This window comes from Temnothorax curvispinosus, unplaced genomic scaffold (assembly GCF_003070985.1).
Source record: "Temnothorax curvispinosus isolate PA1 unplaced genomic scaffold, ASM307098v1 QBEX01018473.1, whole genome shotgun sequence".
Lineage (NCBI taxonomy): Eukaryota > Metazoa > Arthropoda > Insecta > Hymenoptera > Formicidae > Temnothorax > Temnothorax curvispinosus.
The window spans coordinates 66,404-79,149 of record NW_020228253.1 but is presented as its reverse complement, the minus strand read 5'-3'; the positions used below and the strand labels follow the sequence as shown (position 1 = coordinate 79,149).

The window sequence follows — 12,746 nt, the reverse complement described above, 5'->3', positions numbered from 1 at the left end:
AAAAAAATAAGATAACTGCAAATTTAATCAGTCCTTGTTGTTTTAAATATAAGTATTTCCAAAAGAATTATATGCGAGGCAGGCATTCGCATAAAAATGTATTAATTGCAAACTACTTTGTGGGAAACTATTTCAAAAAAATATTGCTTATGAAGATTTCATTAGACACTATTATTCTTTGTTTTAATTTTTCTAATTTCACTAATCTCATATCATTCGTCAGTTTAGTATCATCTTTAAGACTAGTAAGTAATAAAAAGAAAGAAAAAAAGATTAAATTTTTAGAGTTGTCCTATTTTTAAAAGATTAACGAAGATTTTTTGAACATCTGAACGGCGACAGACTGTTGGAGGAACTTTCAAATGTGCGATATTGACTGTAAATAAAGATTAATTAAATTTAGGTCTGTCGCTGACGCGCTGTTAAAACGAGTGAAGGGTACCGAAGAGCTCGAGAATAGCTCCGATTGTAATAATATATACCGCACATCGACGAGAGAAAAAAACGGTATGTCAGCGTAGTCGGAAGCGCACTGAACGTAATTTTAAATTTGTATATAATTGACATTACAATAAACTATATAATAAACTATCAATCGTTTAATTCAAACCTATTCCCAAAAATCAAATCAGTTTTATCAGTTTACAGAAAAAGATTAAAATAGTACGAATTACATTTAAGTCATCAAAAGTGGATCGTGCAAATTAAAAGAGATCACTCAAAAATAAATTGCACATATTGATCTATATCAATTTTCAATGGCACTTAAATTATATAACTTTGCACAGAAAGTCGTACAGATATTTTAATGAAGACAATTTAGAAATCTAAAAATTCCAAGGATTTTCTGGTGAACATAAAACTTTATTCGCTCGTTCGTTGAAGCTCTACGGTTTAAATATAGTAGTCGCGACACACATGTTATGACAAGTTTGCAAAATTTCATTCGCGAGCCTCGACTCGGACTAACACGAGGCTCTATCTAAGACACAAGGTACAAAAAGATGGGGTTGGTTCCGTTACTTCGACAAACGAACCCGACGATCAGAGACACTTTAATTCAGCTCGCTTTCAATGGCAGTTAAAGCGAATGCCTAGACTCGCTTTTCCTCAAAATTCCAATACAGAGATTATTTTTTAGGATTATTATAAAAATGTGTGTTTGATATATATAAAACTAAAATAAAAATATTAAATCTGGATTTAAATCCAAATGTCACAAATAAAACATTAGTGTTTAAAATTATAATAAAGTAAAATAGCGTCGATCTTGTATAAATATTAATACAAGAATTCTGACTCTAATTACGATTATGAATCGGTTATTATCATTATTATTAATTTCTAATTGAGCGTTACACGTTTTCATGCATTTCGGTTAATTAGTAAAAATAACATATAGCTTATTTTTACAAGTATTACAGACAATCTAATATAAAGAAGAGAAAATTGTCAACATTCTCATCTCTCTGATCGTGGTTCGTTATGCGGACAAAAGCGCCTTTGTCCGCGCAAAACTCGCTCCTGTTCCCTCTAATCGTTTACAATACGGTACAATCTGTGTATGCATTCGTTACACTATGTAGCATGAAGCTGAAATGATAATTTCGCCATTGCTACTCAACTACGACTTTGTCTTACGGTACAGCAAACAAGAAACAATAGCGAAAGGAGCGCTCCTTCTCTCGCTTGACATAATCACTCCTATAACGAAGTTTGTCTCGACATATTTATATATTTATATACCTTTGTAATATATATAATATATATAATAAGTCGTAAATGCACTTGAGGCTCCGCTCTAGCCGGAACGTTCGTTTTCAATTATCATTCCAATTTAATTATCTTTAATTAAACCTAATTGTTGTTATCAAATCCCTTTCAGCACCGGATTTAGTATTAAATTATAATATTTATACAAATATTTATTAAATATCAATATTTTTTAAATGTTAACTAATAACAATATCAATACTTATTGATAAGATGTTGAAAATTCGTTAATTTCACAAGTTCTTAGTTTAATACTTCAGGAAATTATACTATTGGCAAATGTTAAATTTTAATAATAAAGGCATAATATAATGTAATATCTGATAATCATGATAACTAAATCTGATAACTAAATCAGATCATTCAATTATCAATCAGGTATCTATCAATCAGGATTTGAAGTGATTGCCATTGTAAATTCGCTACGCGACGATCATTTCGACTAGATCGGCATACTTCGGTTTACTTATCAATTACATTAAGAGAAAGACATTGCCCGCAATTATCTTGGATCCATCGATTCTAAAGTTACTAATCGCGGCTAGGATACATTGCTGTTCTCTTTAATGCAGAGGCCATTCGTATCCCATTTGTAATAAATTTATATATTACTCTTTATATATTTATAAATTTATGAATTTATAAATTTGAAGATATATTTATAATATAAATTTTTGCGATTGTATTTTTTTTTCCCTTTGTTGCAGTATTAGATTATCGCGGGCAAAATGTCTTTCCCTACACAGAAAAATAAATAAAATAGTAAGTAGTATATTTCTAAGAGCGGATCTAAAATAAAAAGAAGAGAGAAATCTACTCTTAAATTTCGTGGGATTTAAAAATATTTTTTGCAATCTAAATAAGTTTGATATTTCAAAATACTAATTCTTTTTGGCTGTAAGTTAATTTAGAAGTATATTTCGTAAATCAAACAATATTTAAATAAACTAATTAATTCAATTAATAAATCAAACGTATTTAACTCTGTAATTTAAATTCAATAAACCTAATAAGATTCAATAACACTTGACAAGTTCGATAAACTTTGAATGTAAATAAGTAAATTAATTCAGCATATAAAAATAAGTTATACATATACTGACGCTTAATTTCAATAAATACCAATAATTAATTTCAGTAATAATATTGATATAATTGATTGATTCGGCAACATTGGCTCATTATATTATATTTGTGCTAATAAATCATAATCACAGTGACATACAAATTTAACATATACATGAGTGATGATTACGAGATACATTCGCGTGAAAGTAACCGAGTTTTCACAAACTTTGTTAAATCATGAAATCTGCTAGATCCGCCCTCGAACGCGTTGCCTTGAAATATAGTGTTCGAAAAAACCATCTCGCGGTACATACTCAATATTGCTGTGCAACACTGTCAGATTAACGCTACACGACACGTTATATAGGGGCTGGCTAGAGAGACAGTTTCACACATCCACCCCTTTGCACTCGTTCCTCGATTTTTAAAACTTCGTTACTGAAGCTTTTAAAAATATCATATATACAATTTTTTTATAACGATCAAAACGGTAAATTTTTGTAGAGTTATAAGTATTAAATAGCAGGTACATAATATTAATCAATTATATTCTATCGAGTACTAATTATTTTATTGTTTTCCCATTTTATTGAATGTCATTAAACATAATTTAACGAAAATAAATATATTACAGAGTAATATAAAAATAACGTAACAAATTCTAAATTTGGAATAATGATAAGCTCTGTCGCGCTTTTTGAGTGCAAAGAGATAACGATGTTTGCTAGGACTTGTAGAGGTTTCGCGTCAAGCACAGCTAATAATAATTGATTTATTTCTCCGATAATCCTCCGATAATCATCTTCTAGAGAAACATTCGACGGGTGTTTGCGTTTGGCGTAGCGTATAGGCATTTCTTTTTGTACAAACGGCCAAACGTTATATATATTTCCATTTTAACTCAACTTCTCAAATTAGTGGAATTTGTTAGAACTAATTTAGGTATATTTACATAGTATTTATATATATTTATATAATTCATATTAATTAAATTTGAATTTACAAATTAATAATACGTCAGATTTATAAATTTATCTGGCTGCAAATTAAATTATTAATGATTTAAATATAAATTGTTGATTATTTGTGCAATTTAAAACGTGAATCAATAACTTTTCGATCATTTCTAGACGATTCAGCTGGCTTTTATATACTTTCTCCGTGGTGGAGAGACTTGCAGTTGAATATATTCATCGTATCACAAGGATTCAGAAGGCAATGGTTTGCAATAAAAAAAGGATCACGTGAGTTTGGTCGTTTGTGCACACTTGCGTATCCACCGTCGATCTACAGACTTGAGTCTCGTTATCAAGTAGTCGTTTATTATCAAGAGATATCGAAAGACGTCTATAAAGATTCGTAATATGTAGTACATTAGAAATATATCCTCGAACGAACACCTTGCCTTGATAAACGTACCGTCATTGAGAAACTCGTAAACTCATCGTAATTAGCTTAGTAGCGACCTAATAAACTTCACCGAGAATGATTACTTTCAGTCGTGCTTTCTCTGTTCTTTTTTTCCTTATTTCTCTTCTTCTCTTTTTTTTTAAGTACACAAAAGAAACTATCCATCCGCAAGCTTCGGTGCCTTGTGCGCGTTATACAGGATCTCTGAACGAAGAGACAATATATGTGCTTAAACTTGGAAAGATGTAGCAGTGAACTCCATTAATCGCACACACAGGCCAGACGATAGTGATCATTAATCAATTAATACGCCCAGTGTTTAATAAAATAATTAAAACTTAGAAAAAATCTAGATTATTTTAAATATTCTAATGTGATATTATCTATTTTCTTATAAATCAAATTAATTTCTAAATTATTAACCTATTAGTATATAAGTTTAATTTATATTACTTTTGTTTGTAAATTATAATAATATAAAAACACAAATACATTAAACATTAAACATTAAATTTTATATTTTAATATTTTTTATATCTCGAAATTTACTTCGATTAGAGATATATTTTAAAAAATTATGGGTTATCACTGTAAGTAAAGGGTTGATCTCGAAGATTAGCGAACGCCTCTTGTAAGAATGGTGATATGTAGGATTTATTAGAAGCCCAAAAGATTATTGCTTAAAAACTGGTCAAGAAACGTCACTATAATTTACCTCTTTAACCCTTTCACGTCAATTAATTCAGAAAAGAAAATATCCTTTTTTATAGTTTTACTATAATTTTGTATGAAGATATTCAATATCTATAAGTCCCGCAATTGTAATTTCATATTGATAAAAATAATGTATAATATATATTTGTAAAATCGTTAATTAAATTTATCAAATTAAAATCATAAATATAGTAATAATATTGACCAATAATTGTATAATTATTGGTTTATACATTAACAAATATAAAATTTGTCACTTATAATTTTGCTTCAGCAAAAATTGTTTAGAAAATTCATAATTAGACGCGAACGAATTGATAGTCGAAGACTTTACGTGGACTCCGTAGCTATCATCGTTTCAAGCTTAAACATGGAAGTATCCCGAATGGTGCGGTCCTCCACTCTCTCGCACAAAAGCCGGTCCGAAAACAACGCAAGTTAGCTAGTATTAGATATCGCATAAGTTCGTCTAGTAGCACTTGAAACGATACTTAGGGCCCGAGATCGGCGACGAAGGCCCCTGTTCCCATAACGACATCAGAAGAAGCCAGCAGCAGCGTCTTGCAATGGTGTATGATGATTCGTGTTGGGAGATTGACTGCGATTTTCCCGCTCTCTTTCTCTCTCTTTTCGCTCTCTTTCTCTCTTCGGATTTCGAGACGACAAAATCGCCCTAGCACATGCAGCCGCTCTCACCCTCCGACTCCGAGCCGTTCTGCATCGGTGATTGATTCTGCAAGTCGACAGCTGCTTTTGTGTGTTAAGGCGTGTAGCAATTTTATCTCACTTTCTCTCTTCGGTGTTTCTCAAGAAACTAATTGAATCATATATGCAATAAAAAGAACTAATAAAATCGCGTTCCAATATATCTTTTGTTCGGCACAGTCCTATTTATCAATACCAAAAGGAGGTAAATGTTTTTTCGAAAAATTAAATATCAAAAAGACTTATGCGCTTTTTGCAATTTGGCAATGTTATTGGTCAGTAAATACATTATTGCACTTGATAAACATTTGATTGGTAGCCTTAAACTTATAAATCAATGCGTGTTGATGTTTCCGATAATACAATGAATGCTTACAAACCAGATAAAGTACAATGCAATCCTTAATGATACTGCAGTAAACAAACTTTTTTTTCTATGACTTTTCTAGTATTATCTACAAATTTCTAAGTATTTATCTATCAATTATACTGATAGTTATCGCTGCCAAATCGATGATCTCTTACTTTTTTCCTTTAATTTTGCTTTAACCAATAATCCTTCAAGAGAATACAGCTCTGATTTAATTGTGTACAATCTCGCGCTTTAATTTCTGCTTATCCAAGCTAGGAAAGGTGACAATCGAAAAAGCGTATAAAATTTCAAAAACGGGACGGAGAATATGTTCTAGAATTACTTGCTATGAGTTTTCTAAAACAGAAAATCTCGTAGAAAAAAAATATTACAGAACGCGGAACAAAATAACAAACATGTATTACAAAGTTAATAAAAAATTCGATTAAACCTAAAAAGTCCGATTACAAAATTAAATTTTAAATTAATTTAGTATTAATTTGCTTATATGTTCATTAATTAAATCCAATATAAAAAATAAATATTTTCTTAGATCATTTAGCACAAGCTCTACACATATATAATTATCAAAAATATTAAAATTATTAATACAAAGTTCTTTTCTTACAAATTTGTAATATATAATTTTGGTAACTTTTCTCGCCAATTATTAATGACCTTCTTCCTAATTTCAGAAAAAACGATTACAGGAAAAATAAGAAAGTCAAGCAAGAAAAAATAAGTAAAAATAAATTATGTTCTCAATACTTTAGAAATAATAGCAAAATAACAAGAAATTACCATACGGAAAAAATGAAAAAATCATAGCCGAGAGAAAATATTATTTTTTCACTATTTCATTATATTATCAATAGTTTAAGTTTTTTTACATAAATTAAGATATTATAATAACAGACAAATTGTCAACAAATGCAATATTAAAATAGATATCTTACTAGAAATCAGAAGTCTTTTTTATCCAAATTTCAAATTATATGTGCAATATTTAAACAAACCAGTTGTTTTTGTTCTTTTATAAACAAATTTATAAATCCGGAAAGAAAAAATGTATAAATAATAGCTTAAAGAAAGAAAATATTTAATTCAATAAAATAAATCCGAATCTGTACAGAGGTGTTCATTTATTCTACTCTTAAATTACTTGTAGAAAAGAGATATAGTTAGCTGCTAATTAATTATCCACTTATTCCATACAAAATTTTCCTTTAAATGTCTTTTCCCTCGATTCCTCCTATTTTTCTTGTCTTTTATCAACTGTCCAGCGTCAATTAATATCCATGTATTTAGAGTCAATTAAGCTTTCAATATTGAGTTTCAATTACTTATTTTTTTCTCTATAGCATCGAATAGAGCGAGAATCTACATGTATTCATTAGTCATTAGAACTTGATTTAAAAATTTTAATTTAATTATCTCAAGGACTGCATTTATATAACGCGTTCAATCATAATCTCCAAATCGATGTAATCGTCGCTAAATATCGTAAATGCAAATGCAGCTGTCTTATTTTCTCTATTTATTGCAAATGTGTACGACAATTAATCTCGTTCTTGAAAAGTGCAAAATAAATAAGAACACGGAAAATACGATTCACTTCTATCAGCTGTTTAATGTCAATTTGAGCAACTGTCGATGTAATGTTTAATTGTACGCGTAAAAAACATAATGTACGATGTTGAATAACCGATATTGACAAGCGAAATAAACTTAGGTAAACTTTGATACTGTAATAAAGGCTATACCAACTCTTTCAGCTCTGATACATAATAAATACTGCATTCTTCAAAAATATATAAAACACTTTTCTCACCTAATCATTTACCATCGTCTAATAAAAACTTAAATAAGATAAATTTTGAAATTATTACTTTAATTCAAATAATTATTTTTGAAATTATTACTTTAATTCGAATAATTATTTTTATTGGTTAAATAATATTTTCAAATTCAAGTAATTTTGATTATGTGATAATAATAAAAGATAAAAATATTTATTGTATTTTTTAGTCTGCTTTAGTGTACAAGAATTCAGATTAACTAATTTAGAAAGTTGCAATTTGTTTAAAATGCTCCATAATTAATTGAGAACGTATTGCTCTATCAAGACCGAAAAGGTTAATAGCTCTTTCTACGATCGGGTAATATACCGAAACACGTCATTGTGTAAAAGCAGTCTTAAGCTACTGTGTGAAACTGTACTTTTTCTCATCTTAGTAAAAATTGTTGCTGTTGAGTGCACGGCTTTCGATGAGTTTTCCGATTTCACGAAAACCACAGGCCGAATGCAATCAGTACCCTAACATCCTATGTCATTAACTTATAAGTTAACTTAGCTCAGTGTGTTTTGTCTACTAGTCAGGGCATCGAACAGAAACAGAACTGTAAGTCATTCTCTTCGAATAGTCTTGAAACAGAACAAATTAAAATAAATTATTGTATTAATATATTATGTATAATAATCTTATACGTGCATATATTTCCTAAGAAAATTTCCAAAAGAACATTACTCGATTTTATCGAAAAAATTATAATGTCCTCAGTTAAATAATAACATATTAATATTATTAATTATAATATATGCGATAATATTAATACTGTATTATTCGTTTATAATGCTTACTGAAAAATCGATAAGGAGCTCTCTTAGAAATTTACCTAGAAAATCGGTTCATGTTTCTCGAAAAAGATTCCCAAACCGCTCCAGAGACGATCCGGGGCGGTTTGGGCCCTATTCGGAGATTTAAGACTCCGTCCGATTCGATTCGATACCCTGCTACCATATAGGCCGACGACGACTTAGCATGCACAACTGCTCTCCGAGGCTTTCAGTTCGATTGGCGTGTCCTTGAGCACTACCTCTTGCACTATACGGATTAAAGAACATATTAAGGAAAACACAAAAGTATAACGCAAACAAATGGAAGATCCGACGGATCGCCAAATAAATCCAGTGCCGAAATCAAAAACGAAAAATTAGAATGGATAGACTGAATCGAACAATCTCGAAAAATATAACAAATGGCAAGAAATTTAAATATTTGAATTATTAATAAAAATTAATATCTATTTTTCTTTTAAATGTTAAAAATATTTAAAACGCGGAAAGAGTTCCACGTTTGATATCCTGAAATAAAGTACTAATAATTAATTGATTATAAAATAAAAACGTGAAAAATAGCATATAAAAATAAATTTTAAAAATTACAATTCGAGGAAACAATGAAGGGAAAATAGTCGGAAGGAAAAAAGTCGATATTAAAAGATGGTGCAGAATCGAAGGAATAGATAATAACGGGTGAAGTGGGAATTATGTGCACGTGAAATAAGAGAAGTCGCCGCGAACGTTCCTGCAAATATGCCATGCAAATTGCGTGCAGTAAGTATCTTACGCAAAAGGATACTGTCTTCGGGAGGCTTATTTTCAGTGGAATCCATACCTGGCAGAGCCGCCGCTACTCTTCTAAATAGCTAAAATAATTAACAATAACAGTAATTTTGTTCACTTTCATAGGTCGAAAAAATTTCTCTGCATCGAGCGTGAAAAAAAGGGGTAAGACGATTACCTGTTTAACGTTATAGCCGGCCTTAGCACTAGTTTCGATAAACATCACATTTAGTTCTTTCGCTTTCCGTTCGCCCTCTTCCGTTGAAACTTGTCTCTTATCACTCAAATCAGTTTTATTGCCCACTAGCATAATTATCACATCACTTCCTCTTTCAGTCCGTACATCATCTATCCACTTAGATGTTTGATGAAACGAGTTGGCGTCTGACAAATATTACAATTAGCAATCTTACAATTAGTTTCATAGTTTATTTATCAGGGTGTACCAATAATAGAGCATATGCCAGCGCAATTAAATTTATATTATTATTATATTATCATTATTATTACAATATCAAATTACGTTAATAAAATAATATAAATTTATTAAAACTCACAAAAGGTATGAAATTATCGATTTAACATGTAAAACATGTTGTTTGTATAGATTTTATATATATATATATATATAAAAAGCAGAAATAAAGTTTCTTTAAAGAAATATTAAAAATAAAAAATCTAAAATCTCCAAACAGATTTAAAGCTTCAAGCTAAAAAATTTATAAATAAGGTTATGTAAAATATGTCTATTATGTAAGTAAATTTAAAATAAACTTTAAAATTCATGTTATTTAGAGAATGTTTCAATATTAAATTCGAAGCTACTGGCATGTAGCTTTTCTAGGACACCGTATTCCTTATATACCGATTGCTTACTGGTAATATCGTAAACAACGACCGCGACAGTAGAATCTCTGATATAACTAGGTATCAGAGAACGGAACCGTTCTTGCCCCGCTGTATCCCACAGTTGTAGTCTCACAGTTCTGTCTTCAAGATACATAGTTTTGCTTAAGAAATCTATTCCTATCGTGGCCTGCAACATAACGATACATCAAGATATTAAACATTAATCAATCTCTTATCATAATGCCAAAAAAGGTAAACAAATCACTTTTAGAAGTTGACAAAAAAATTAGAATTGTATTAAAGTTGATGTTAAAAAGATAAAACTAATTTAAATAATGTGCAATATGTAATATTTTTCAAACAAGATTTTCATAAATGTATGATAATATGAGCTTAAACCCCCATATGGATGACGGAGGGTTAGTATAAAAATATTTTTACGTATAAAATATTTTTAAATATTGATACCAGACACTGATTATAAATATACTTAAAGTAGCATTAAAAAATACTTTTATTATATTAGTTGCTTTCAATTTACATCAAAACTCATTGTCAGATAATTCTCACTTGTTAGTGAGATTCAACTGAGTTTTTACCCACAATCGAGACCGTGTGCTTTAATGAATGTAATAGACTCACATTAAAAATGAGATTATGTATTGTTATGATAGCTTTGTCACCAAAATAAGCAGGTAAGTACAAAATGACGTATCTTATCTGAGTATAAAATACTCACAAAACTGAGTGACTCAGTATTACTTGAGTGTAAAAAAAAAAGCAATTATTTATATGTATATTTTATTGTATACTTACTCTATTTAATAATTTATTATAATGTAATTAAACATAACATAATTTATTAACAAAATGCCATACGGATAATGTGATGTTATAAAATATATAGAAAAAGAGAAAGAGAAGCGAGTTATCGATGTCCTATCAATTTCTTCGTCTTTCTTTTTATCTTTGTCGATTAGAAAAAGTCAATATCTTGGTTCCCTACTGTCTCTCCTGCTAGCATTAGGTCTTTTCGTTCCAACTGCACTTTCTTGCACTCTTTCTGCATTTACAATATACATAATTATACGCTCAAAATTATATAAAATAATATAAAAGAAAAATACAAATAAAATGGCAAAAAGAACAATTATAACAAACCGACGTGATTTAAATAATAGATGCAATTTCCTTAATTAAAAATCCAAATACAATAGCAATTCGAATAACTTTGCAAACCGAGAGGCAGATGGTAAATAAACTATCTAAAACATATAACGAATACCGCGCGCGTATATAACGTATAACAATCACCATTTTATAACCATTAATAAACACTTCAATAAAAAATAAATAAGTGCATGGAGTATTGAATAGATTTCTATTTGAATAGATTTCTTAGGGTAAGAAATAGCAGAGTGAATAAAAATCAAGCATTTTATTTCACACATATAGTTTATTACAATGCAAAAATTAATGAAGGAATTAAAGCACACACTGACACGTTGTAAATTATGTTCATGCAATGGAAAACTTTATTTGATAAAAGATATTTATTATGTCGATAATAACTAACAGAAAATAAAAAGCAAAAAGAAAGAAAATGTGAGATATTAATAAATCTCAAGCTGTAATTTTAAAGAATTTGACTTAAATAACTTAATTAATAATATATAATATACTTTAAATGACATTTAAATGACATCAGTTTCTTTTTTATCTAAGAAAACTGTATCATTAGATAAAGATTCCTGGGAACCATTACATCACAGTTTATAGCCAAACACATTAATCATCATTCAATATAGATTTATATTTTATAAGAATTTATAGCCAACGCTTTTTTCTGCTGCAAATTATACGAATATATAACACAAGAACCTCATTGATTAATTATCAAAGAGTTAACTCTTACATAAAATTTATTTATTTTCAACAAATCTAAATGTATTCTTAATGAAATTTTAAACAAGAATTTTAGAAAATTCTAAAAAAGATTTAAAATGCAAATTTTGTAAATTTAGATTAGAGTTTTATTAAAAAGTCATTCATGTTTAATAAATATTTACATCAAAGATTAAAAATATTAATGGATAGATCTATAAATTTAAACGTTTAAAGTATAATGCATACAAACTATACAATTTTCCACAACCTGTGCAACGTGCATGGAATAAAAACGGTGCAAATGATATAAGTTCAAAGCATACAACAAAAATCACTTATTTATATTACAGAAAAATTACTAATTAAGATATAAATAAATTATTACATACCTGGTATGTGTTGTCAAAGCTGTCATACATAAACCGCGTAATAAGAGATGTCTTCCCGACTGCAATACAAAATTACATTTACTCAGATAATTTGCATTCTTATAAATTTTTGTACAACTAAGCTTTAATTAATTTTTGATGACTCCGGGAACTATCTCTTCCGCAAAATTTATATTTCTAGATACATTACTTA

General features: G+C 29.0%; 1 protein-coding gene across 2 annotated transcripts in view; it reads right to left on the bottom strand.

The window, feature by feature from the left end:
• Positions 1-5,193: 5,193 nt before the first annotated feature.
• LOC112468437 (ras-related protein Rab6) overlaps positions 5,194-12,746 on the bottom strand; it is an 8,599-nt gene continuing 1,046 nt past the window's right edge. The window contains exons 2-6 of one of the 2 annotated variants that reach the window (XM_025037605.1): positions 12,554-12,612; positions 10,305-10,464; positions 9,607-9,812; positions 9,445-9,511; positions 5,194-5,712 (exon numbers count right to left, since the gene is read on the bottom strand). In XM_025037605.1, coding sequence (XP_024893373.1) covers positions 5,639-5,712; positions 9,445-9,511; positions 9,607-9,812; positions 10,305-10,464; positions 12,554-12,612 — 566 coding nt within the window. In that variant the 3' untranslated portion in view covers positions 5,194-5,638. Of the gene's footprint in view, positions 5,713-8,248; positions 8,908-9,444; positions 9,512-9,606; positions 9,813-10,304; positions 10,465-12,553; positions 12,613-12,746 lie in introns of those variants that run through there. The other variant, XM_025037606.1, reaches the window with a different exon arrangement.